We start from the raw sequence: 25,675 nt of genomic DNA, 5'->3' as shown, positions 1-25,675 counted from the left end.
AAAAAAAAAGAGGTCAGGGATAGGACTGAAAGTTCCAGCTCTCCATCACTTGGGTGGTTCTTCTCATAACCCCCCCCATTCTTAAGGTGGGGACCAAGTCACCTCATTAACATAATAAAAGGCACCTTTGTTGCTCCTATCACTTAAGGAATTTCAAGTGTTTTAGGAGCTCTGTGCCAAAAACAGGATGAAGGTCAGGTGTTTATCATAAATAACTAGTACAGCGGCTTTCCTTAATCAACAAACACTTTGGGGTCTGCTTCTGTGAACCAGACACACAACAGTCCACCTTCAAGTGCTCAAGAGCTAAATGCTACCTGGAACAAAAACCCTACCTCCTATATCTTCCCAGTAAGGACCAGACCTCCAAACCAAGAGCAAGAGGACTCACAGCCTCCAGCCCAGAGCCCTTGTGTTCCTTTTGGACAGCTCCTAAAACCAGAGCTGACAGCAGGCAGTTCTGATCAGGTCTTCCCCACTTGAAGCCCAAAAGAGAAGCCATTCCAGCCAGGCAGGATGGAAGCCTGGAAGGGACGTGAATGCTCCGGCTCCTTCTAGAGCAGTCAGGACCCCAGCTCACAAAGAAAGGATTTCAACTGCCTAACTCAACATAGTCAGCTCTTGAAGGGTGAAACCCATTTGTCTCGGGTGATTAACTTTCCCCTAAGACCATCCATGAACCACACCAGAACTCTGCAAACTGTCCTTGGAAGTCTACTGAAACTTCACTTAGGGAAAATGTTTTGAAAGACCTGTCTAGAGGTTTGGGCAGCCCTTCGAACTTTTTGGGTCTGAAGGGTTGCACCAGGCTCTGCAATCACATATCTAGAAAAGGGCTGAAGACCATACAAGTAGCCTAAAGAGCAAAGGGACAACCAGCACTAAGGGCACGAGTTGGAGAATGGAGAAATTCAAGTTTCACTCTCTCAGCGCCACCCGTGGCTCATGACGATCCCTGAAACCGAGGATGGGAAAGGACCCAGCTGCCAGGGTGCTACTCCCTGAACATGGCTCACATCACTTTCTTTTTTTTTTTTTTTTTAATGCCAAAGGTAGGGGGCACCATGGTGGCTCAGTCAGTTGAGCATCTGACTCTTGGTTTTGGCTCACATCATGACCTCCGTGATGGGACCGAGCCCCGCATTGGGCTCTGCACCCAGCACGGCGTATGCTTCAGCTATTTGCACACTTGCATGCTTTCTAAAAAATAAAATCTTTTTTAAAAAAATAAATATAATGGCCAAAGTAAACAGTCTGATTTAGTAGAATTCTCTATCTTCATGACACTTTTCAACTTGAAATACTTGCCGATGCTGGGACACCTGGGCGGCTCAGTTGGTTAAGCAGCTGCCTTTGGCTCAGGTCATGATCCCAGCGTCCTGGGATCGAGTCCCACATCAGGCTCCTTGCTCAGCGGGGAGCCTGCTTCTCCCTCTGCCTGCCATTCTGTCTGCCTGTGCTCGCTCTCTCCCCTTCTCTCTCTGATAAATAAAATCTTTTAAAAAAAAAGAAAGAAAGAAAGAAATACTTGCAGATGCATTATCTAATTCTCAGAGTGGTAGTATAGTAAACCGGCCATCGAATCTCAAGGGTGATCTTGTGGGAAGGCTAAGAAAGGATTGAAGCACTGACTGCAGGCCTAATGCTGTACCTTGTCCCACAAAGATTTCCCTAAATCCCTGAAAATGGATCCCCTCCTGCGCACCCCAACACAGCCCAGTTCCTAGGATAGAAAGAAATCACATCACCTCTCAGTACAATTAACAGAATGTTTTCTTCTTTTTATTTTTTTAAGATTGTGAGAGCAAGAGCACATGAGCATGGTGGTCGGGGAGAGGGTGGGAGGGAAGGGGCAGAGGAAGAGAGAGAAGCAGGCTCCCTGCTGAGCAGGGACCCTGACAGGGAGCCCGATGTGGGGCTTGATCCTGGGACCCCGGCATCATGACCTGAGCTGAAGGTAGCCAGTTAACTAAGCCATCCAGGTGCCCCTTTTTCTTCTTACTAATTATACTGACAAGATTCCAATTATGCTAACCTGTTTCATTTTCTCCTCTTGCTAATCTGTGGCTACTACTCCAGCATATCAGCTGGAGACTACAGCACTTATAACCAAATCCCAGACACCTTTTTTTACCTCCTTTTTATCAAATTTTGAACTGGCTACACGTGTTGCTCTAATGCTTCCCATGTGTTTTGATTCCCAAATTAAAATATTTCCCATTTGGTATTTCTAACCCAACAGGAATCGCTAAAATGCACCAAGAATCCCCACCCAAGAATCCTTTTTTTTTTTCTAGATCCCTCAACAAGACCTGAAAAACAGGGGTGCCCATCTCCTCCTTGAACAATCTCCCTGTAGCGAGGTATGTGCAAGCCATCCAGCCTACTTTTCAGCTCCCATGCCTTCTGGATAGCAAAATTTGTAATTACCAAGCAACTCGCTGTGTTTCCTAACATTCTTATTGTTTCATGACAAAAAATGAAGCCGTCTCTTCGTGTAGGGCGCTGGGGGGAGGGGGAAGTTCAAGTGCAGAGAGCTCATCACGAGAGCCTACATTAATGACATCCCCCTGCAGATCAGACCTGTAAGTAAAAAGCGTAGAGCAGCAGTCTAGAACTCATTCAAAAGCATGGTGGTTTCCCTGCCAGGGCTTGTTTTCTGGATAACACTGAAGGTCCTGCTGGACAGCAACTTTGGAGTCTAGCCACCAGCACATGGTTTAAAGTCGTAACATCTGCTACAGGTGTTCCCCCCCGCCCCCCAAACCAGGACTACATTCCCCGGAGTCCATTTCTGCCAGATGTCATGTTCCTGTTAAGGATAGAAGCAGTTTCTAGGACATGGCAAAATAAACATCAGTAATGGTTCTCAGGCAATGCTCTAGTATCATCCAACAATCAAAGACCTTCAGAGGTAAAAAGGTAACAAAAGCCTAAAGAGGCAACGAATGAACAGTCTAAATACAGTCAAGGGGAAGGTAAGCGCACAAACGGGACGTCAAACTGCCTTATGAGACCTCATATAACTGTTTCTCTTTCCTGTGGGTCAATCCACATTTGCTCATTTTTCCTTCCTTCCTAATTCCCATAGTGGACCCGAGATTCCAGCTGTATCTGGAAGGTTCTCATGCTGAGTATCACATAGGTGTGTCTCCTTTTCTCTCCCTGTGTTTGTGTTTACCTGCATGTCTGTAGGCACCAGAGTCATTTTTAAACTCATTCTGTAACTGTTCTTCTAATTCCTGGCAACAAATCATTCCTGACTTATCTATATACTGTCCTCTAAGATTACAGCATGTGTGGGCAGGTGTGACAGAACTCAATAGCCATCAGCATTTTAACACTAGACTCTGGGCAGTTGAATCACCTAGAGGCATGTTCCCGATATGTTTTCTCCCTTGGGGGGCGCTGGAGAGACCCCATCTGTCAATTACTGTTTGGCCATATGTTACCTTAGAGGTCGCCACCTACAGAGTGGAAAGGTTGACAGGCCAGCCTCTTCCAGCCCGAACCCAGTGGCCTTTTAGACATTTAGACATTCTATGGGGTCCACACCTGGTAGCTGAGGTAGATTAATAGGAAGCAGATGATGGGAGCTATTTATCTGATTAGCCCAGAGAGCCTGTTCTTACCTAGAGAACAGAACTGTGGGTAAAAATGGGTTACAGGGTGGCACCTGGATGGCTCAATGGGTTAAGCCTCTGCTTTCGGCTCAGGTCATGATCCCAGGGTCCTGGGATGGAGCCCTGCATCGAGCTTTCTGCTCAGCAGGGAGCCTGCTTCCCACCCGCCTCACCCCCCCACCCCATCTGCCTCTCTGCCTAGTTGTGATGTCTCCCTCTCCCTCTGTCAAATAATTAAATAAAATTTAAGGAAAAAAAAAAAAAACAGGTCACAGACTGGGTGGGGTATAAAAGAGAGGTCTGATGTACTCAAATACTAAAAGTCTCCTGCTACAAAGCTCGATGCAGGATTTCAAACCTGAGCCAAGTTTCTGCTAAGGCCACAGCCTGCCACTCTACAGAAAGGCCAGGACAGGAGATTGGCTCCAGGGTTTCTGGAGAATCCATGGATCCCTACATCGAAGGAGAAAACAGGAAATATGACCCACAGTGCCTAACCCCACTAAGGAAGGACATAGCCAGGACACTGTGAGCTCAGCCATCATGACACCCACAAACAGGGCAGGAGGGAATCCCTGCCCCTGTCTCAAGTCTGCGGAAGCAGGCTAAGAGCAGCAGCTGGGGGAATGCAGAACAGAATCAGCGAGAAGCTCAGGCCCAAGTCTTGGAGTCAGACACAGCAGGGCAGGGGGGTCCAGGAGGGGAAAGAGGGACTGTGGGGGTGTTCTGATCACAACAGCTGCAATTACGGTTTCCATGGTCACCCCAGGGATGCATGGGGGCTGCCTCCTCAGACAACATAGGGCCAGCAGCACCTGTGTGGGCCCTCTCCCCTTCCCAGCACCCAGAGGGGCAGGACACCTAAGTTACCACACAGGCTTCCAGGGTCTGAGCACACTCCTCCCCCTACAAAGGGGCTCCTCCTCTTGATTGGCTAATTTAGAAATACCACCCAGCTGCTATGAAGCCCAAGAGGGTCAAAAAGCCATTATGCAGTTTGGAGAAGGAAACCTCTAGTTTTCATGGGAATTCCAGAGTCAAGAGGCAGGGAGGCCCACATTGAAATCCAATTAACAGCCCACCCAAGGGGCAAGTGCAACATCAAAAAAAGTTGGAGGGAGGCCTCCCTGCAGGGCCAGAAGGGCTCAGCCACACAAAATCCCAGCTCAAACGTAACACTGATGGAGAAAGAAGCTCAGAAGCAGAGGAAGTGGTACTGGGCCTAGTCAGAAAGCTTGGCAAGATGGAAGAGGGTACAAGCCAGGCTGAGGCACAGGCCTAAGAAGGCAGAGCCTGAGGAAAGGATTGAAGAACAAAAACAAATGCAGGAGGTAAAGGGTAGGGTGCAGTCAGGGGTCATGATTACAGGTCCACTCCCTGCCTTCTGAATACAGAAGCCAGGGCCCTCTACACTGTAGCTAGAGAAGATTCAAATACAGACAGAACACTTATCTCACTGGGGGCCCCTCAGCTGTCAGTCCTACCCCACAGACTCACACCACCTCCATCACCACCACCAAGAGCTGGCATGGATCCAAGACCCTTCCCCATCAAGAATCAAACAGCCTCAGAATCCTTCTCAACACCATGCCCCAGGGAGCCACCACCTCTAAAACGGCTAGCATGTGAGATGAATCTCCTCAGTCACTCCTGCACTAGAAGGTTCTTCTTGAGATGAGGTCTCCTCCCCGCCCCCATTCGTCATTCACCTCCTCACTGAAACAGTAGAGCAAGAAGCAGAGTTCCATGACTTAGCTCAGGAGAGAAGCCCTGGCAAATTATAGCTGATGCCTTGTTCTGTTGTGTTGCTGGAAATGGACTACACTTTGCATTAGTGGGTGATGCAAAGAGATTTTCTTACCTCGACAAGGGTCCTCTGTGATTTGACCTTTACCAAGCAAGGAGACTAACCTAATGGAGAGATTAGCCAGCTCAGCTACCTTGCCAGTTTCTGCCTACCTCATCTCTATCCTCATGGGTGATCTCATCATCTCCTAAGTTTGTAGGAGATGCCTCTAAAGATTTCTAAAAACCCTTTGTCCCAGGTTGTCCTTCACAACTGTCATAGAAATGACACTCTGCAACCTTCAGCCCATCGTCCCTTTTGTTTAACTCAATGCTGGATACTTGGAAGTGTCTACCTTATGGGTTGCAATCAATAGACAGTTCGTTCTCTTCATGAGAAGACAGGATCTGGTCCAGAAAACTGAAGCACAGAGGTTTTTAAGTCCAAAAAATGTCTCCAAAGCACTCCAGTAGCAAACACTCGGATATTACCTTTAGGACCCTAATAACTTCAAGTCTGTTTTTAAATCCTCAATTCCATCCCTCACCCCTCCAATTCTTCCACTTCTTTTCTCTTCAAGAGGAGATTGAGTCATCAGAGCCAGTTGGCCCTCTGAACATTTTCCTGGTGTCTGGAAATAGGATCACTTGCAGAGACCAAAAATTTATTTTCTCTAGCTAACCTCATAAAAATGCAGACTTTACATGCCCGTCAGATTTTTTTTTTTTTTCCGTCCGTATCTAAGTTCATGCCTACAATGGGACCACGGATTTTTCTGAGGAGTGAAGCTAGATTTGGAAGGCAAGTCATGCACTGTTTACTACAAGTTACATTAAGTGGTCATACTCAAAACTGTGCAAAGAAATAAAAATCACAGTGGAGAGGGGCATCTCTCCATACCGAGACCTCATTCCAACTTTCTGCTTCAGCCCTGCTGCATTATCAGAAAAGGCCTGTGTCGGCTGCCAGCCATGACCTTCAAAACAGTGCCTGACGGCCTTCACATTTTGTGAGGTCTGTTCAGTTGCGGACCATAAAGGCTCCACTCCACTCTTGTTCCCATTGGGTTCAGAGTTCCAAAGTTAACACTGGAGAATTCCAACAGCATGTCACTCCCAATTCATCAACATACGTGTAGTTAAATACTTAAAGTCTCCTGCTACAAAGGTAGATGCAGGATTCTAAACATTAATTTAAAAAACTTAATAAAAGCAGGAGTGAATGAGAAAATGTTGTAGGGTGAAAGAATCATTTTGGAGACATTTAGTTGATAGCATTTTAAACCCCTGGATCCTTCCAGTCCAATCTCATGGTGGGAAGGGGGTCTCTGGGCAGATGGTATATGGGTGCCAGGGATAAGGGAACACGGATTGTCCGATGCCTGTGATAATTCAACCATTGCTTGAATGGCAAGGAGAAGTCATCGGGAAAAGAAACAAGAACTCAACCAACTGATGTGAAAAAGGTTCCCTCCCCTCCTGTCATGTTTTCTTTTGTCATTTCAACTGAAGATTGTTCCAAGTTTGGGTTTTTCATCCCAAAGAAATCTCATCTAATATTGCCACTTGGAAAGGGAAAGAATATGTCACAATGGGGGTTGGTACTTCATACACACGATGCATACATTCCATTTTCTATACATAACCAAAGGATAATATTTAGCGCTATTATAATAAATCTATTCCAGATCTTGCCAATAATAGGCAATGGTACGAGAAAGAGAGGTTTTTATTACATAGGAAAAACTTTGCCTTCTTAGGTACTGATGATAATTTTATACAGTCAAACCCTTCCATTCAACATAAGTAGGACCGAGGTAATGAATGAGGAGAATCAAAGCGCAAAATCCTTTTAAAGAATTAAACACCTTAAGACTTTATTTTAATGTGCAGCTATAGGACATGATCATCCTGGTTTTGCTTATGCTGAGACACTGGGCACAGAGCACAGTAGAGACACACATTCACACCTACTTTCAAGCCATGAGCTTTCTTGGATAAGGGTCTACTAACTAGAATTCTCTGTGGACCTTCTTCATGAACTCCTCCACCAAGGAGGTCCGGGATTTCCCATCTCACTTTCTGTGAAGTCAAGCAAGAACAGACATTTGTGAAGACTACAGTCCTTCCAGATTTTTTAAAAAAGATTTTATTTATTTATCTGACAGAGATCACAAGTAGGCAGAGAAGCAGACAGAGAGAGGAGGAAGCAGGCTCCCCGCTGAACAGAGAACCCAATGCAGGGCTTGATCCCAGGACCCTGGGATTGTGACCTGAGCCGAAGGCAGAGGCTTTAATCCACTGAGCCACCCAGGTGCCCCAGCCCTTCCAGTTTGGCACTACTCCAACTTCTGTAATTGTTGTCACCCACCTATGTTGACAAATGCTTTAGTAGTCACCAATTCTGAATCTTGTCCAAAACAATGAATTTTCAAAGCAGTGACTTTTTAAGACTCCTACTGAATTAGTTTATAGGATATATGCCTATGACTTCATTCAATTACTTCAATCCAAATGCAAGGGCAGTTGGCTTTAAGGAGGTTTGGGAACAAAGCCCCTGATCCTGTCAGCACCCACGTCAATCCCTCCAGCAGGAAGGCATGCGTGTCCTGGGAGAGTGTGGGACGGGCTCCTGGTGCTCAGCGTGCTATGGGGAGAAGTTATGTGTTTTACATGGTACAGAGATTATATGAGTCTACGGCCATACCACCCTGAGCGCGCCCGATCTCGTCAGAGATTATATGAGACTATAGGATACCTAAGTTAGTGCAGCGAGTCAGTAACCTAGAGGCTGGTTTTAAAAACTCCTGCACTTGAAATATTTAAGTACAAAAAGTGAATTACATAGAAGGAATTAGTTCATTAGGATTCCGATCTACCCATTTTTAGTGTTACTATGCTTTCCACCACCTTACTATCTTGGGAAATACCACTTCATCCTCATGTCCCAAATCTCTACAGGTTATCAACTATATTCTTCAACCAATAAACTCCAACAGGATTCAGCACATACTGGAATTTGCTGTAGATCTTGTTGTGGGGGAAGGTGAGGTTATCAGAAGTCCTAGGTCACAGGCCTTTTCTTCAGGTAGACATGATTCATATATATATGAAATAACGGGAAACAGGGTAAAGCAGGTTTTTTTTTTTTAAGTGAAGGATTAAATATCTAGTGTATATTTTTAGAGTACATGGCTCATGGTCACTCGGTGCCACCAGCAGTTGAGAAGTGAACAGTCAACTGCGGAACTTCTACAGATCTCACTGGGTTTCTGTCAAGATTAGGAACCCTCCCGCCCTGAGGCTGAAGAACCTGCTATCTGGTTCCTCGCCAGCCACATGGTCAGACTGTCACTGGAGACACTTACGGCCTCACACACGTAACACCAGGTGGCCTAAAATTCCATGGATTCCCCTCCACGTTCAGCTACCTCCTCATCCCATGCCTGGGTCTCCAACAGGGAAGCAGAGAGGAAGGGAAAGGACCAGAAACCGTGCTTCCCACTCCACTCAGTCCCCACACTCCAGGTGTAGACTAGGCCTCAACACAATGATTTGTGCTCTCTTCATGAGAGTTCTGAATTAATACCACAAGCTAGTATAAAAGCAAAATGATTTGGATCTGAAAAACTCCTATGTATAAAGTGCATTTTAATTTTCTTCTGTTTTTGGCACTAGATATTTGCCTCAACATAGCCCAATGCCAGGAGGAAACCAGACCATGGTTTTAGATAGGCCTCACCCAAGTTGGTCTACTTCACATCAGTAACTGCCATTCAACCCCACATGTGTAGGTGGGGAAACCAACAGGTACAGGAAAAGGCTGTAGGAAAGGCCCCAGGGGGGGTTCCTATGTGACCGCTTGCAACCATTCTGAACCACAAATACATCCCCTCGACACCGTATTGCTTTGTATCTACGTATGCCCCATCCTACGCAAACCTGAGAGATCCCCTCCTGTCACCTGACCGCGGCCTGGAGCCTAAACCCCCCACGGCCCGACAGGGAGCTGCGGAGAGCCACCAGATGGCACATGAAGAGCACTTCAACTGGCTGGAGGGTCCCACAGACACTGCCCCACAAAGAACCTCATCATCAGTCTGTCTTGCCTCCAGCTCCATTCACTCACCGAACAGCAAAGGAAGTCAGCATGAAACACAGCTTTGGAAGCCATTGCCGGAAATGGCTTCACTAAACTAACAATCTGGGACGGGGGCTCATCCAAGTAGAGATCAGAACCCTAAGTATCCTAAGTATTTTATTGCTTCAAGGACACTTCCCAGCACACATCTGATCACTGGGGGGCGTATGGTAGTACCCGCTTCCGCACATGTCACTCACCGATGCAGGCATGGACCCTCACAGACAGCTGCGTCCTCAGGATGATGCTGTGCTTCTTGCCCCGCCTAATGGAGATGGAAGACAAAACAGACAAGGGTTTCAGAGCGGTCGCCACGACGACACCCACATGCTGTCAGTCAGCTTGAAGGTTCTGGCACACCCACGTCCAAGAGACTCGAGGTAAGCAGGGACCTAAACAGAAGGAGAATCTACCCTGAAAGAGTGTGAGGTCACAGAAAACTAAACGAGGAGGCTGGACACTGGGAGACCGCACACACATTTTCTTGTGAGTGCAGTCTGGTCAACTCCTTCCATCCGCACAGTTAGCATGCACTCATGCTTGACCATGTTGGGAAAACCTTAAAATCCGTGCCCATCCAGTGGGATCCCTGGAATGTAACAACACACATCTGCTCGACCACTTTTACGCTTTTTGAATATAGAAGGCAGGCACACAGCGGGGTCATCACACAAGGCTGGTTTGCTGCATGGTAAGTCAAGATGGTTACAGCATTGACCCCTGGGTAGGGGTTCACCAAAGAGCTTACAGGCTATTTAGTCTCAACCACGCCAATGTATACCACACCTTTGTATGCTCCTCGCTTATTTAAGAAAACAGGATGGGGGAGGGCGCCTGGGTGGCTCAAGTCGGTCAAGTGTCTGCCTTCAGCTCAGGTCATGATTTCAGGGTCTCAGGATCAAGCCCCACATCGGGCTCCCCACTCTGCTTCTTCTCCCTCTGCCCCTCCTCCCCCCACGGGTGCTCACACACTCTTAAACCCTTTAAAAGAAAAGGAGATGGACCTTTCTCCCCCATTCTGCTCCTCATATGGCTCACCCCACCCTGGGCAGAGAAGGACTAAGGCACACAGCAGTTGGGAGGATAACTGGGAGAAAACAGGAGTCCTGGAGACCTCAAGGTAACAAAGGCTTTGGGAGTTGGATAAAGGGAAGAGCCTGTGAATGAAGGGGAGACGGAGCCAGCTCAGCAGCACCGCAGCAGATAACCCATGGGGTCTGTTGGTGGCTGAGTTCCCTCCCATCACTTTTCTGGCCATTCCTCTCTCCCCGTCAGGGCTCCCCGCCCCCACTCCAGAACAGTCTGGCAGTGCTCTTCTGCTTCCAGGTTTGGGGGTTATGTTGGAGGGAAAGGAACAAAATCTCACCAGGGCACACAGCTAATACCGTGATTATGAATTCATCATAATCACTGCACGTTTATTCTTGAGACCCGGTAAGAGGGTTAAGTATGGCTTTTTAAATGGTCTCTTCCAGGGGCACCTGGGTTGCTCAGTGGGTTGAGCCTCTGCCTTCGGTTCAGGTCATGATCCCAGGGTCCTGGGATGGAGCCCCACATCGGGCTCTCTGCTCAGTAGGGAACCTGTTTCCTCCTCTCTCCTCTCTGCCTGCCTCTCTGCCTACTTGTGATCTCTGTCTGTCAAATAAATAAAGCCTCTTAAAAAAAAAAAATAAAATAAATGGAGAAAGGAAAACCACTTGCATTGCCTACAAAAGCATGCAGTGGCCTCCAGCCCCGCAGCTGCTTAGGAGCAGGAAATCTGCATTCACAATCCCTTCAGATGCCCACGAGCCTCTCCTTTATGTTTTTGTTCATCTGATTGTTTTGAAATTGCTGTGTGTAAGCCCCAGTCTCAAAGAGCTTTTCCCAAGTACACAGCACTTGACCCATCTTCCCAAGTCTGGGATTCCTATCAACACAGACTATGAAACTTTCTTCACACACACACAAGTCTTTCTATGGACAATCCAGATGCTGACCTTCCTTTAATTCTTGTGATCATGCTAGAAAGCTCTAAGTGCATGGACCTGAAGGACTGAACAGACTCTGGGGTGTTCTGGGATGGGGCCAGTAACCACCAGCTGGGGTGCTTCTTCACTCAGTGCGGGGCAAGGGTCTGGCCTGGAGCAGGAACCAGAGAACCAAAGACAATGACCAGCAGGAACCAGAGAACCAAGAACCTAATGACCAGTAACAGTGAACCCTGAGTCCACAGACCTCAAGATTTTCTGTACCTCGTATTTTCAGCAATTAGGAGTCACTACATAAAGCATGTAGACAAAAGTACATGCTTTAGATGCCCAGGCATGGGGGGAAATGCATGGAATGACCAAGGAGATGATTTCAGAAGAGCTCAAGTTCTGGAAAAGTTCAAGAGTGCCAGTTGATAGCCCTGCTTTTAGCTTCAAGCAACTACAAAACCCAATTTTGAGGACGTGCCTGTTTTCCCACAGAATTCTCTCATCCCACAGCGGGGGAGTGTGGTTTGATGTGGTTTGGGATTGCAGGCACCTGCGCAGAAACAAGCACCATCCTGGTGGGGGCGTCTTCTCTGTACTAGTGCACTGAGAAAGCAGGCAGTTGGCTTGGTCATGCTAAACCCCGAGGGAATTTACAAGACCACAGAATAAAGGCCTGTTTTGAAATAGTTTCATCATTTCGACCTCCTTCCCCATCTGCCCCTTAACAATGAAATCCTACAATGGAAGAAAGCCTGTGTGGAATTGGGGGCCACAGGCTGTGGAAACCACCTGAGAGAAAGGTGGCCCCAGATCCCAGGCATTCCTAGCAGAGGAGAGGACTGGCCTCAGCTGAAGGGGGTGGTGGTAAGTGACAGCTATGTCCACAGAAGCTTCCTCCATCCCCCATCCCTGCTTCCTCCCACCGTCAACATGGGCACCACTGCTGTGCCCATTTTGCAGATGAGGAACACAACACTAGTAGAAAGGACATAAACTGCCTCAAGTCACAGAGCTGGTAGAAACAGACCCAGGCTGAAAGAAGACAGACTCCATGGTCACCTGCACCCCCTGCCCATTGCTGGAGGACTGCCTAACCTCCTCCAGGGCTTACCCAGGATAAAGAGTCTAGGCATTTTTAGGGAACTGGTGTAACCAATACCAAAACCTAACAAAAAGGACATTAGAAAATTAAGATACAAATTAAGACAATATTGGCTAATCAAGTTAGGCTTATTCTAAAAATTAAAAAAGAATTACAAGGAGTTCAAGGTTTTATTTAAGTATACGTCAAGGGGCACCCAGATAGCTCAGTTGGCTAAGTGTCCGACTTGATTTCAGCTCAGGTCATGATCTCAGGGTCATGAGATCAAAGCCCACAGAGGACTCTGCACTCAGCAGGGAGTCTGCTTCTCCCTAGCCCCCCCAACCCTCTCCCCTGCTCATACTCTCAAATAAATGAAGGCTTTTTTTTTTTTTTTTAAAGAATGACTATTTTTTTTTTTAAGATTTTATTTATTTATCAGAGAGAGAGAGGGGGAGAGAGCAAGCACAGGCAGACAGAATGGCAGGCAGAGGGAAAAGCAGGCTCCCTGCTGAGCAAGGAGCCCGATGTGGGACTCGATCCCAGGACGCTGGGATCATGACCTGAGCCGAAGGCAGCCGCTTAACCAACTGAGCCACCCAGGCGTCCCAAGGCTTTTTTTTTTTTTTTAAAGATTTTACCTATTTGACAGAGAGAAACACAGCAAGAGAGGGAACAAACATAAGCAGGGGGAGTGGGAGAGGAAGAAGCAAGCTTCCTGCTGAGCAGGGAGCCCGATGCGGGGCCCGAGCCCAGGACCCTGGGATCCTGACCTGAGCTGAAGGCAGACGCTTCATGACTGAGCCACCCAGGAACCCCTAAATGAAGTCTTTAAAAAAATAAAATATTTCCAAAAATTTTAACAAATAAAACAACTCCTCTGGATGCAGAGGTGGACCCCTTTTAGGGGTGGCTGGGTGGCTCAGTGGGTTGAGCATCCCTTGGTTTCAGCTCTGGTCATGATCTCAGGATCATGGGTTTGAGCCCTGATCTTAGGCTCCGCACTCAGCAGGGGAATCTACTTGAAGATTCTATTCCTCTGCCTCTCCTGCAACTGGTGTGCTGACGTGCCCACTCGCTGTCTCAAAATCTTTCTAAATAGAGGTTTTAGGTTTACAGCTCCCTTTCTCCAGGAATCACCGCAGCCTCTCTGGCCTTTGATACTCTTCACCTGGGTCCCAGACCAACATTCCTCACCTGGCCACCTCACGCCTCGAGTATGGTTCAAGGTAACCTGATTTGTATAAACGCTCGCTCCCTCCCCTAATGGCTCCCCCTCCAGAACCTCACTGATTTTCTAAAGTTGCTGTCTGTACATGAGCCAACTGAGGTCATGTGCCCATTTTACTCTTGTTTTGCCATTGTCAGCTAGTGCCACAGCACCCTCCCCTTCTACCACATGCCCCAAACCAACCCCCGCCTTCCTCTGCCACCAGGCTCAGGTACTTGAGATCACAGTGGGCCACATCAGACAGCTGCCTCCCAGCTCAAATTTCTGTCCACTCACGCCATCCTTCCCATTACTGGGCTTCCAGGAAGACTCCTCCTTTGTAGGACAGGTCTCTCTGACTCCCTACCCCCATCTTAAAGCCCAGTGCCCACCCGAGCTCACCCACTCCTTCGGGATGCCATCTTTGTCCAGTGAGACAACTAACATTTGAAAGTACTTAGAGCCTTTCCACTCCTACTGTCCCCTCAGCATGGGAATGGATGCTCTCTCTCCTGATTTCCTACAGAACCATCTCCTTGCCTAGGCTCACCCCAAGTTCTGATTTCATTGATCTGAAGCAGAGCAGGAAGAGAAGTTGTTAAAGTTCCCCAGGTGGGTGTAGGTGCCTGCTCCAGCACCAAGAACCTAGGCTACAGGTTCCCAACCAAAACAGCAGACCACCTGAGGAGCTTTTAAAGTGGTGAGAATCCAGGCCCCAGACCAACCTTCTGAAGCAGGTGCCTAGAAGCCAGCATTTCAAGGCAGCTTTTCTCCAGGTATTTCAGAGGCAACCCAGCACTGGCCTGAGGCTGGTGTGCAAAGTTTTAGGTGGGGCAGGGTTCCACAGCCTTCCATCAGATTCTCAAAGATTTCTTTGCATCCCAATAGGTCAAGTTTAAAAGAAAAAGTAGTTTTGCCTTCCTACTGTCTGATAAGAAACCTCATCCAGTCACCTCTTGGTCCGTGTTTCCTCTGCTTCTAGACTTAGCAGCATTGAAAAATAACCTACATTTTGAACCCAAATCTAAAAACTTACTGAACCTGAAAATCCAAGCCATACACAAACAAAAGCCCTGCATGAGTTGAAAGACTCTGGTTCAGGTGTGGACGGGAAGCAACAAGCAGCTTTTCCTTATTCTTCTCCCAGGTGACGACCTTCAGCTGAGAGCGCAAGCATGTTGTCTGGGGCTCTTGGGACAAACTGGCAAAGGAAACGAAGAGTCTGCAGTCTTAGGGGGTGCCAGGCTCAAACTGCAGCCACCAAGAGTGGCCGTTGGTCTGGGTGCGGGAGAAAACCAGCCCTTTTCAAACAGAAGGGGCCGGCGTGGCAACTTCAGGGCTCCACTCCTCCCTGCCCAGCTCTCCCACCTAAAACCCTGCGTGCCCACAAACCAGGCAGAAACCTCAGGGATCCATGGACCCCCCCCACACACACGGTTCCTTGGGGTTCACAAGCTACAGGCCAAGAAGCTAGGCACGTTCAAGCCCAACCAGAGCTCTCCCCAACCCCTCCCTGCCCCTCAGCACTTCGACTACAAAGCTGGAAGCCTCGGGGCACATGGGCTTCTGAAGACTGGCTTCCTCACCTGCACTGGGGGGGACTCAGGGCGGTCCCACCGCGCCGTCCACTTGGCACAGGAGTTCACGCTCCCTTGCTCAACTTCCAGGAGCACTTTCAGGAATGGCCTTCCCAGGCAGCCCTGGAGGGCTTTAAAAAACAGCACCGTCTGGGCCCACCCCCAAGTTCTGACTTCATTGGTCTGAAGCTGAGCAGGAAGGGAAGTTGTTAAAGTTCCCCAGGTGGGCAGATCCCCACTCCAACACTGAGAACCTAGGCTGTAGGTTTCTGACCCAATAGGAGACCACCTGAGGAGTTTTGAAGAGGCCAGGATCCCAGGCCCCACACCAGGCACCTAGAAGCAGGCACCTAGAAGCCAGCACTTCGAGGCAGCTTTGTCTGGGCTATTTGGCTCTAAGCAATGTTTGGCCCTTTCCAGCCCTGCCTGACCCAAGCCTCAAGCCACACACTACCAAGCTCTCCCCACCCCACAGAGTTGCACCGGTTCCCCACCACACATAGCCCTGTGAAGGCCAGCAGACAGGGGGTGAGGAGGAGTAAGCTGCACCCCAGGCGATGCAGGATGGGGAGAAGCAGCAGCTCTCTTCAGAGCTGCCCCTGGGGTGCAGGGGAAGATGAACACCCTAAATGACCAAGACCAAGGCAGGAGGCCTAAGGGACGCTCACCCCACATGCAACAACCGCACTGGTCCCAGGGTAGAGCCCCTGGGAGCTCTACCAAGCTCCTTCAGACAGCCCCTTCCCCCTCGATCTTGCAAGGCCACTGTCCCCAGGGCTAACTTCAAGACCCACCTCCTCAGTGGCAGGACCCCGTGCCCCTCAGCTGCCCCTGGTTTTCTTTCGGAGGCAGAAGAGGTAGAAATAAGCAAAAAAGGGGCCTGGGCTCTCTGGCCCAGCTCTGCCCTGCGGGCAAGGATGCAGCCTTGGTTTCCTTAGAAAATGAGCTTTCAGAGCGCTTGGCTGTATGGACCCCTCCAGGTCTAGAATCCAGTGATTCCCATTCCAGAGTATCTACTTCTCAAATGCTTCTTGAGTTATAGTAAGGGCTACTACTTTCAAGTTTGTATTATATGCTGGGAACCGGCTTACTGATTTATACTATACATCATTGCATTTTTTTCCTCACAACTGCCCAACGAGGATGTATTAGGATTATCCCCAGTTACTAGGAGACTGAGGTTCAGAGAGGGGAAGTAGCATCCCCACGGTCACACAGCCATGAGGCTAATTGCAAAGCCCATGTCCCTAACCATTAGGCCATGCTGCCCCCCGCCGTGCTCCCCTCCATTGCAGAGACCTTGCTGGCATCCCTGCTGACACGGGGGTGTAAATGGAATTGGGTAGAATTGTCTTTATTTTACAAATAAATTTCATAAACTCCTATCAGAGATAAAGTGGCTTGTACAAGGACACGCAAGAAAGGGGCAGGAATAATTGCCCAGAGGGCTGGAAGTTTCTGGTTCTGGGCCCCATGGTATGGTGGCTAATTTCCCTGGCCTTGGAAGGCAGTAAATAGACCTGGCTCCATTTTGGTAGCATAATAATTGCTTTGTCCTTCTACTTTTCAAGGTCTTTCTCCTCTTCTCGGTTAGCTATAGCTTAAGTGATAACTCTAAAGAAGGAGTGAGTTAATTTTTAGTCTTGGCATAAGAGAGCCGGGTAATGGACAAGAACAAAGGAACTCCTCCAGCAAGGAAAATTCTCTCAGAACACCCTGTGCAAAAAAAACACCACCATTTGCACACGGCCTGCCACACGTTGTCATTCTCTGGTCACGACATTAGCAGATTGTTGCTTTAGCTCACACAAATAAATCAAGAGGAAAGAATGGTTTTATGTGTCCTTTTCATGCCTCAAAAGGGCATTTCTTAACTGGAAAGAAATTATATTTTAACTCCCATTCGTGGGAGACAAGAGTTCTCAGGCATACGACTTTGCCAAATGCCACCGTGCTAGGGGAGGACTTGGGAGGGACACTCGGTGCAAATGACATGGCAGATGTGGCCAGACGCCACCCACTTGTGCAGGAAGGCTCAGCCTGCTGGCCACTTCCAACTAGCTCCCAGCAAGCTGTCATACGCTGCTGGGGCTCAATGGCAGTAAGTGGCCCAAGGGGAACAGAGGACCCAGCAAGGTCAGGACAGCATCACCCCGATCTGTCTTCTGCAACCCAGGCCAGGGGCAGAGGGGCCACCCCACCAGTGGTCAGTGAAGCTAGCATCTTAATACTCTTCTGGACAAAAAGGAGTGTCATCCTGAGTACACTCCAAAGGACAAGGTGGGAAGGTCACCACAAACCAGGACTCTGGCAAAGACATAAAGCCCCCTCTGGGGTGAGTTTGGGGCCCACTTGTCAAAACCAGGGCTACCCAGCAGGGTCTGGCTACCTTCTCTGGTGGACACTGGCCCACATAGGAGTCCTGCCTTCTCCTCTTGCTGTAATCCATCGTAGGTGCAGGTGCAGAAATGAGTCAAGGTTGCACCTATCAGATGGACCCACGGCCAGGTCATGATTCGCAAAGGAACAGAGTGAGGAAGCAAGCCCCAGGGTTTCCTCTAGGGAGCTCACCACCGGGTACCTCGCCCTTGAGGAATGGCTGGAGGGACTATGAGCACCAGGATGCCGATGCCGACAGTGCCAGGTGATGGCCGCAAATGCATCCTCCCCGGAGCCACTGTGCAGCATGCTTGAGTGCTCTTTGAACCAAATCCGGCATTTTAGCCTGGGACCGATGGTGTCCTTGCATGAACCAAACTTACATCACCAAAGGCGCCAACATACTTCCTGAATAAACCCAAAACGCCTTTGCCCAGGACCTCTGGGAGGGTCAGGGAAGTACAGACTTGGAATTGGGTCCATCTGTGTTCATACTTAGCTCTCCCAGCTCCTGGCTCTCTCTCCCTCGATGTGGAATTTACCTCCTGACCCTCAGTTGTTTCAGATGAAGAAGAAACAATGAAATCCACTCACGTGACTGTTAAGAGAGTGAACTATTAAATAAACAGACCGTGAATAAGGTGCCTGGTATTGTGAGTGGCACAACAGGCGCTCCAGAAAGGTTATTTTCTTCCGCGCTTGAATTTTCTCTTTTAGAGAGAGAGTGTGCACGTGCTGGGGGTGGGGCAGGGGGGAGGCTGAGGGAGAGAGAGAATCTCAAACAGACTCCATGCCCAGCACAGAGCCCGGCACAGAGCAGGGCTCAATCCCAGGACCCTGAAATCATGCCTTGAGCAGAAATCAAGATCCAGATGCTTAACCGACTGAGCCACCCAGGAGCCCCTTTCTTCCTCACCCTCAACTCTTACTACTGCTATCTAATGTAGTGATCCTTTTTTTCCTCCACTAAGCTCCCATCTCCAAATCATTTGAATTCTGATAAGAAAGAAAAAAATCGAACAGGGCATGGTCTCCAACTGCAACACCAGTAGAGATATTTTTCAGGTTGATAATAATCTACTCATAACACAACTGGTGCACGCTTAATCAATGAGCCATGAAATCATCCACTTAGACTGTCATCCAGCCTGAATTCTGACATCTTATATAAAGGATTATCATTGTCAGTAAAAACTAGCAATGGAATTGTCCCAAGTCTATCAATCTAATGTTTTTGTTTTTAATAATGATGAGTAGAATCTGGTGTGACCTAATAATGAGTGTGTGCATAGTGTATGGTAGTTTCCAGGATCTGTTCCCATTGGGTCCTCAGAAAACTTTGTTGGTTCCTACCAAGGAACTTGGCCTTAGTGCTCATGGTCCTGTTATTCAGGAATCCATTCTGAGATCCTGCCATTTACTTGACTACCAATGTTCAGTAAGCACATTTAATGTGTTGAGAAAATGCTAGATGACAGATACTCAGACAAGCCCAGTACTGACCTACTAGAGCTTTAGCAGCAGACAACTAAGGGAGAGAACAATTAAGAGAGAAAGCACCATGAACGGTGGCAGGTGTAGGGAAAACCCAGCAAACTATCGTAAATACTAGAATCAGGTAGGAAACTAACACTAAGGAGGTTTCCATTTTCCCTCAGTTTTGAGCCTCTCATGAAGAATCAGCACTCCCAGATAAGATTCACCTGGGTGCAATCTATTTTCAATTCAGGCAAGGTAGTTTTAAAGCAATCTTCGGGGAGGTCCTCGAACACCAGATTAAGACAGCTAAGCTTTATTTGGAAAGCAACAGGGAATCTCTGAAGGTTTCTAAGGAGGAAGGTGATGAAATCAGAGATACACCTGGTTTTGAATGGCTGAGGACAGAAAGGCCCCCAATCAAAAGGCTATTTCAACAACCAAATAAACGCAGGAAGAGCTGACTGTATGTTTATATGTGATTTATATGTGATTTGACTTTCTGACCACCTGATTTTTTTTTATGTCTATCACTTTATTCAGATTCACAGCAATCAGAAGTATTAAGCAGTTCTAAATGTAGGCTAAAAGTAACTGGATGTTAATTAACACCATCACAAATCATTCTCTCCACTACTGTGAGTTCAAAAGGTGACATAGTATAAAAAAAAATATGCTAGGACATCTGCCAAGGAAATGAAATATCCAGGAAGTTATCCTTAAAAACAATGCTTAAAATAGTCAAAACTATTAAATCTATAAAACATTAATTTAATTATATTTGGTTTAAAAAAAAAAACTTAGAAGGTCAATAGAATGTGATTGATTATACTATACCAGAAATCTTTCTGCCCCTGAGTGGTCTTATCAAGAAGAATGACTCAAAATGCAAAAGGGATTGCAATGACTGCCCATCAGTCGCCTGCGTCTCCCTTCTCTTGTGTGACTGTGAGTGCAGAGAAGGTCAAAGCTACCGTGGTTTCTTCCAAGTATTTTAAGGTCTTCATGTACCCCCATATCTCTGTATCTTGGACAGTTTGGACTAGTCAGCAGGGACAACTGTCGCTCTTACCCAGCATCATCCTGGAAGCCTTCCAACTCGTCCCGCTGCTCTGCCAGGGTGGCCTCCAAGTCCAGGTAGGCGCCATTGTGGGAAAGCTGCAGTGTACAGTCATCCAGCTGCAAGAGAAAGAGCCTTTAAGCCCAGCCTGCTCCTGGGATGTGCACTTTGGACGGAGAAATCACTTCATGGGGCCCTCAGGTGTTTTTGAAAATCAAGCATGATTCTGAAATTCAGATCATAATTGGAAGAGGTAGCAGGTTCGTCCAAATCCACTGGGAGCACATGACACAGTGACCAGACAGCAATGACGCCTCTGAAGGGACTGGCACTGACAGGGTCCAGGGGACGGGGGAGGAGAAAGAGCCCTTTGACACCGGTGTCACTTTCCACTCTGAGGAACCCAGAAATAAGCCATGGAGGATTAGGGAGTGGAAACCAAAATCACAATGCTGATATGACTGTAAATTAAGAGTCACAGAGTCTAAAAGGCAAACCTGGTGGGCAGAACATGCCATTTCCTTTGATTCAGTGAAAAGCCTACTCCTTCAGATTCTATGGTCCTACCTGGTACATGACAATTAGTAGTTGCTCAATAAACACTTTTTACAGTTGAACTGAAATGTTCTCTATCTGAATGACACCATATTCAAATTACAACATACCAAAGAAGACATTAGGTCTTTTTGTTACTAGTCTTACTATTTTTAAAATTATTTAACACTGACATGCTCTTAATTATGTCCCATGCTTAATTCTAAGCATTTTACATAGATTACATCATTTGATTCTCACACAATCCCTATTAACTTCTATTGTCCTCCCCATGTTACAAAGACGAAGCTAAGACACAGAGAAAGACTAAGTTACTTGCCCAGTGTCACACCTGGGGAATAGTGGAGCTGGGATCTGGATGCTGGTAGTTTGTGTTGATCCCTAACTCTTGATCCCTATGCCATTCTGCATCCTCTCTATGGCCACAAACCTATGAAGGGCTTGAAAATACCATGCTTGCAAAATGCAGTATGTGTCATGTGTAGTGTTCTGGTATGGCCAAGACCATGCCACAAGTTTGCCAACCCCGTTCCCTTTTCCCTTAGGGCCCTGAGAGCAGACATCCCAGTCTTACAGCAGGGCTAATGGCCACGTAACTGAGGCCTGACCAACAGAATATGAGAGAAAGTTTAAAAAAAAAAAAAAAAGGCCCCCAACAGGCCTGGCCTTAACATCCCCACACACCTAGAGGCAGAGAAGCCGGAGGAGGACTCCAGAGTCTGGAAACCAGCAGAGCCCCGGCTAGGAGAAACTCTGGTTCCTGAATCCCTGCATGGAAGAGAGTATCCTGTTGCCAGAGTCTACTACACACCTTGGTTAGTTACAAGAGTACAAGACATGAGCCTTTGCTGTGGCAAATTGTTAAGACTGTGAGGTTGTTACGGCCGTCAGCACTGTATGACATTTAGAATGATCGATACACTTGAAAATACAGGAAATTAAAAAAAAAAAAACCCACACACACAAGAAAATAATTTTACTGAAGATTAACATGATGAGGAAATCCAACTTCATGCTTCATTTCTTAGGCCAGAAGTGTGGTGCTTAGTGCTCACCTACCCGATGAGTGATGGCTCTTACTCCAAAATGACAGGAGATTGGGGGAAAACAAAGGCAAATATTTAGTTCCCTTAAAACATCTGGAAATATGCCTGAAAATCCTCCCACTGTAAGTGGGATTTCAAACAAGGAATTGGTCTCTTTGGATGGAAAGGTTTTGCTTATTATCTCAACAAGAGAAACATAGACCGCTGACTGGTTAGAATTGGCATCTGTAACAGGGGGCTAATTCTTGTAGAGACCCCGCAGTTCCTGTTTCTAGTTATCCTCAACAGAATGAAAGGAATTTGTGGGTTTTGTTTTGTTTTTTTAATTATTTGTAAGAAATACCTAGCTAAATCACTTGAAGGGGTTAATCCCATTTGATTCACTTGTTTTATTTCTCTAATAACAAACCACTCCCCTTAGCTACGAAAGGCGCGCTGGTGAATGCTTCAGCATTCTTGCTTGGCGCTTTGCAGATGGATCATCTCATCTGAGAAAGCATTTAAACCCGATGGTCCCATTGGCCAAACTCACTGTCCTGCGGTGTAAAAGGTGCACCCCGAGTTTGGGGGGAACACGCAGGGGAGCTGCCTCCCCCAGCCTGCGGAAGCAGCCGACAGGAAGGATTTCCTGCAGAAGGCATCTCCTGGGCCAAGGGTCTCCTGTGGACTGAAATCAGACTTGATTGTTCCTAGATGGAAAATTCCATGAGAAACCGAACCAGTTAACAAGTACACCAAACCATGACTCGTGCTGAAATGACTGCAGCTCCGGCTTGCTCGGACCCCCCGCTGAGGTGAGTAACTAAGAAAACTGACTTGATCTGTCCTGTTGATAGGACTAACACTGTTGCTTATTTTGCATACCACCGATAATCAACAGACCAGAAGATGGGGATAATGAAAGCCCTTCAGGCTGTAACAGTTCCTTTGGCCTCAGCCCTGGAATCGCATGAGGCCAGAGAAAGAGACTTTTGGATAAAGAGTTTCTGCTTCTCCTCCAGGGGGCCTGAGTCATTCCGAGGCTGGGGTCCACACTCGGGCCAGAAAGAGAGGAAGTGCTGCTGTGGGCATGGAGAGAGGAGAATGGGCACGTACGTGTGGTATAAATACTGCCGCGAAGGCCTATTTCAAGCACCAAAGTCACAGAGCATGGAGTTGGAAAAAGAGACACAGAAGCCCACCGGTGTATAGTATTTTCACCAGATACAAGAGATGTCAGACTCATGAGTAGCAGTACAACAGTTAGGAAGTGACATGTTTTGAGGACTTATTAGCTTTTTTTAAATATAACTTATTTAATTGTGTGTTTATATCCTTTACTTTTTAATAATGGCGACATTCAACAACTAGCTCATAAAATTTCCCAAGAATGGACATTCAGCACCTCCAGCCACCCAGGCCAACTCTGGCACACACCCCTCTGGTCCTGTCATGTCATTCATTGGAGGCACCCAACATGGAGACAGCAGGACCTGCATAAGAGGCTGAGGACCCTGTATGGGCTTTCCGCCTCACCACCCCACCTAAGCCTTTGGTGGTCGCCTTAGCTGGGGCAGAGGTGGGGCTCCCTGGCCACCAGCAGATTGAGCCCTGTTCTTACCAGCAACTGTGGCCAGTTTACCCACCATGCCCAGCCCATACCTTCTGCTTTATTCTCAGGAGCCTGAGACGAATACAAATATCCGGTTTTCCTCAACATTCACCAAGTATCAGCCTCAGCACGCTCTCGGCCAGCCCGGAACCACAACAGAACACCCCACAGTCTCCCTGGCTTCCAGCAACAGAATCCCAAAAGCTTAGCAGAACTGCCTGTTCTCATCATTCCTCTCCTCACATTCAGGGCATCATTACTACCCTTTCCCTAGTTCAATTTTAACAAAATTATATATCAGACACGGGCTGGGCACCAAGGAACACATAAACGCTTCCTCCCCTCAAAGATCATTTTATTGAGTAAATATAACACACAAATAGAACACAGAAGAGAATTAAAAGCCATTTAAACCAACTGTTATCATGTGTGGAAGTTCCTCCTCAGTCATATTCCTTCCCTATAATTAGCAGCCACAGGCTCCCGCGCGACCCAAGCATCCTCCATAAAAATGCCCCAGTCCTCCTTCCAGAAGAAAGGCCGCCATTTCTTCCAAACCCAGCGTCACAACCCTGCTTCCCTAATTAACAGATGGGCAATCTGTGCTCGTGTTAGTTAACTAAACCAGAGGAGATGACTACGTGCCTTTTAATCTGTCAGGAAGAATGTGTGGCGTCCTCACAGGAGAGCTATGGGAAGGGGGTCAAGGTCAGACGTCACAGCGTTTAGTGAGCCGAGATGCGCAAGCACCACAGGGGTCCCAACCACACGGGCAGCCTGTGAAGATACCCCACGAGGCAGCGCACACCACCTGCTCCACGCCACCACCCAGGCCCCAGCTCATCAGTACATGGGAGGTTAATATTTAAACCATCCCATGGGCCAAGGAGTTGGAAGAAAGGGCTTCTTTGCTGGAGGGACGCATGGAAACCATGAAAACCCCTAAAGGAGGGTCAGCTTTAGGGATCACTTTAAAAGCAAATTGGTGAGTTCCCTCGATGCGTTCTCCAGTCCTGTCGGGATACCTGTTCCAAGAGAACGCACCATGCGAACAGGCAGTGAGTCAACGTTCATGCCGCCCGGGCTGTCCTAAAGGGTCACACAGAAGTCTCCCAGCTTCACCTCCACAGAGGACGCAGGCACCTACCTCCCTGCCCGACCAGCGCCCGACAGGGAACCTCCGTTCCTACTTCCACCGAGGCAACCCGATCTCCTCCCTTGGCCGCTCAAGTCAACCATCTTCCTGAGTGACGTGAGGGCCCTGGAATTTCCTGACTCCGACAATTTTCACGTCGGCCCTGATCCCCTGGCAGCATGCTCCCCGCACTCTTTTCTTGGCTTTCCGTGCGGTGGCCAGGACCCTGTCGGGCACCGCAGGACATGAGACAAAGCGGGGAGCCCCATGGGAAGATACCGTTACAGGGCTGTTGCAGAGTGCAGCGGACAGGGAAGGCCAGTGGCGGTGACACTGGTGTGGCAGGGAGACTTCAGATCCAGCTGTGAACATGTGGCCAGGATTCTGGTGAGGGGGCAGAGTGCTCAGGAGGGGGTCGGCCACGGAGCCACAGGAGGGCTCCAGGACTTTGTGTCACCCCACCTCTGCATACCATTAAAGCCGGCCATCCACCCCTCACAGGTGCGCTCCACAAGGCCACTCTCAGGTTCTCTTGACTATTCCTACAAAGACAGGGCATTCAAAAAGAAAAGGCAGACTCACCATCCTAGGAGGGTTAAAAAAAAAAAAGAACTAAGACAAGGCTGATGTCATGTCTTGATTTCTATGTTCTTTTCTTTCCTTAATCCAGTGAAGTAGCATGCATGTTCCTGGGGTGGTTTAATGATTACCTTGGTTTGGCCAGTGGGTCCACAGTGATCCTTAGGCTAGGCAATAAAATAAATTTGCACGGAACTGTTCTATAAATATACACAAGGGCTATCCTTTAAGCTAATTTTGGTAATAGTTCAGAAGTGGGAACACATAGGATGATTTTCAAGAGAAGAAAAATGAAAGCTAAAATATCATTTGCTGACGTCATTTGATTGGTTCCTCCCATCCTTGTATCCGCACAGCCTATAGTATGATTTTGTGGCTCCTTCCATCAAGAGCTGGATTTTTTTCTCTACGCCTAGAATCCGGGTTGGCCTATGCCTTGTTTTGGCTAATTGAGCAACACATGTGACACCGTAGAG

General features: G+C 47.8%; 1 protein-coding gene across 10 annotated transcripts in view; it reads right to left on the bottom strand.

Annotated features, from left to right (window-relative positions):
* The window catches only part of FHOD3 (formin homology 2 domain containing 3), a 471,315-nt gene that overhangs the window by 391,614 nt on the left and 54,026 nt on the right, over positions 1–25,675 (bottom strand). For all 10 annotated transcript variants that reach the window (XM_059409488.1, XM_059409491.1, XM_059409490.1 and 7 more), the window contains exons 2-3: positions 20,306–20,412; positions 9,750–9,814 (exon numbers count right to left, since the gene is read on the bottom strand). In XM_059409488.1, coding sequence (XP_059265471.1) covers positions 9,750–9,814; positions 20,306–20,412 — 172 coding nt within the window. The remainder of the gene's footprint in view (positions 1–9,749; positions 9,815–20,305; positions 20,413–25,675) is intronic.

This window comes from Mustela nigripes, chromosome 8 (assembly GCF_022355385.1).
Source record: "Mustela nigripes isolate SB6536 chromosome 8, MUSNIG.SB6536, whole genome shotgun sequence".
In the NCBI taxonomy this organism is placed as follows: Eukaryota; Metazoa; Chordata; class Mammalia; order Carnivora; family Mustelidae; genus Mustela; species Mustela nigripes.
Note: the sequence above shows the minus strand (reverse complement) of the source record. Positions and strands in the feature narration are given on the sequence as shown.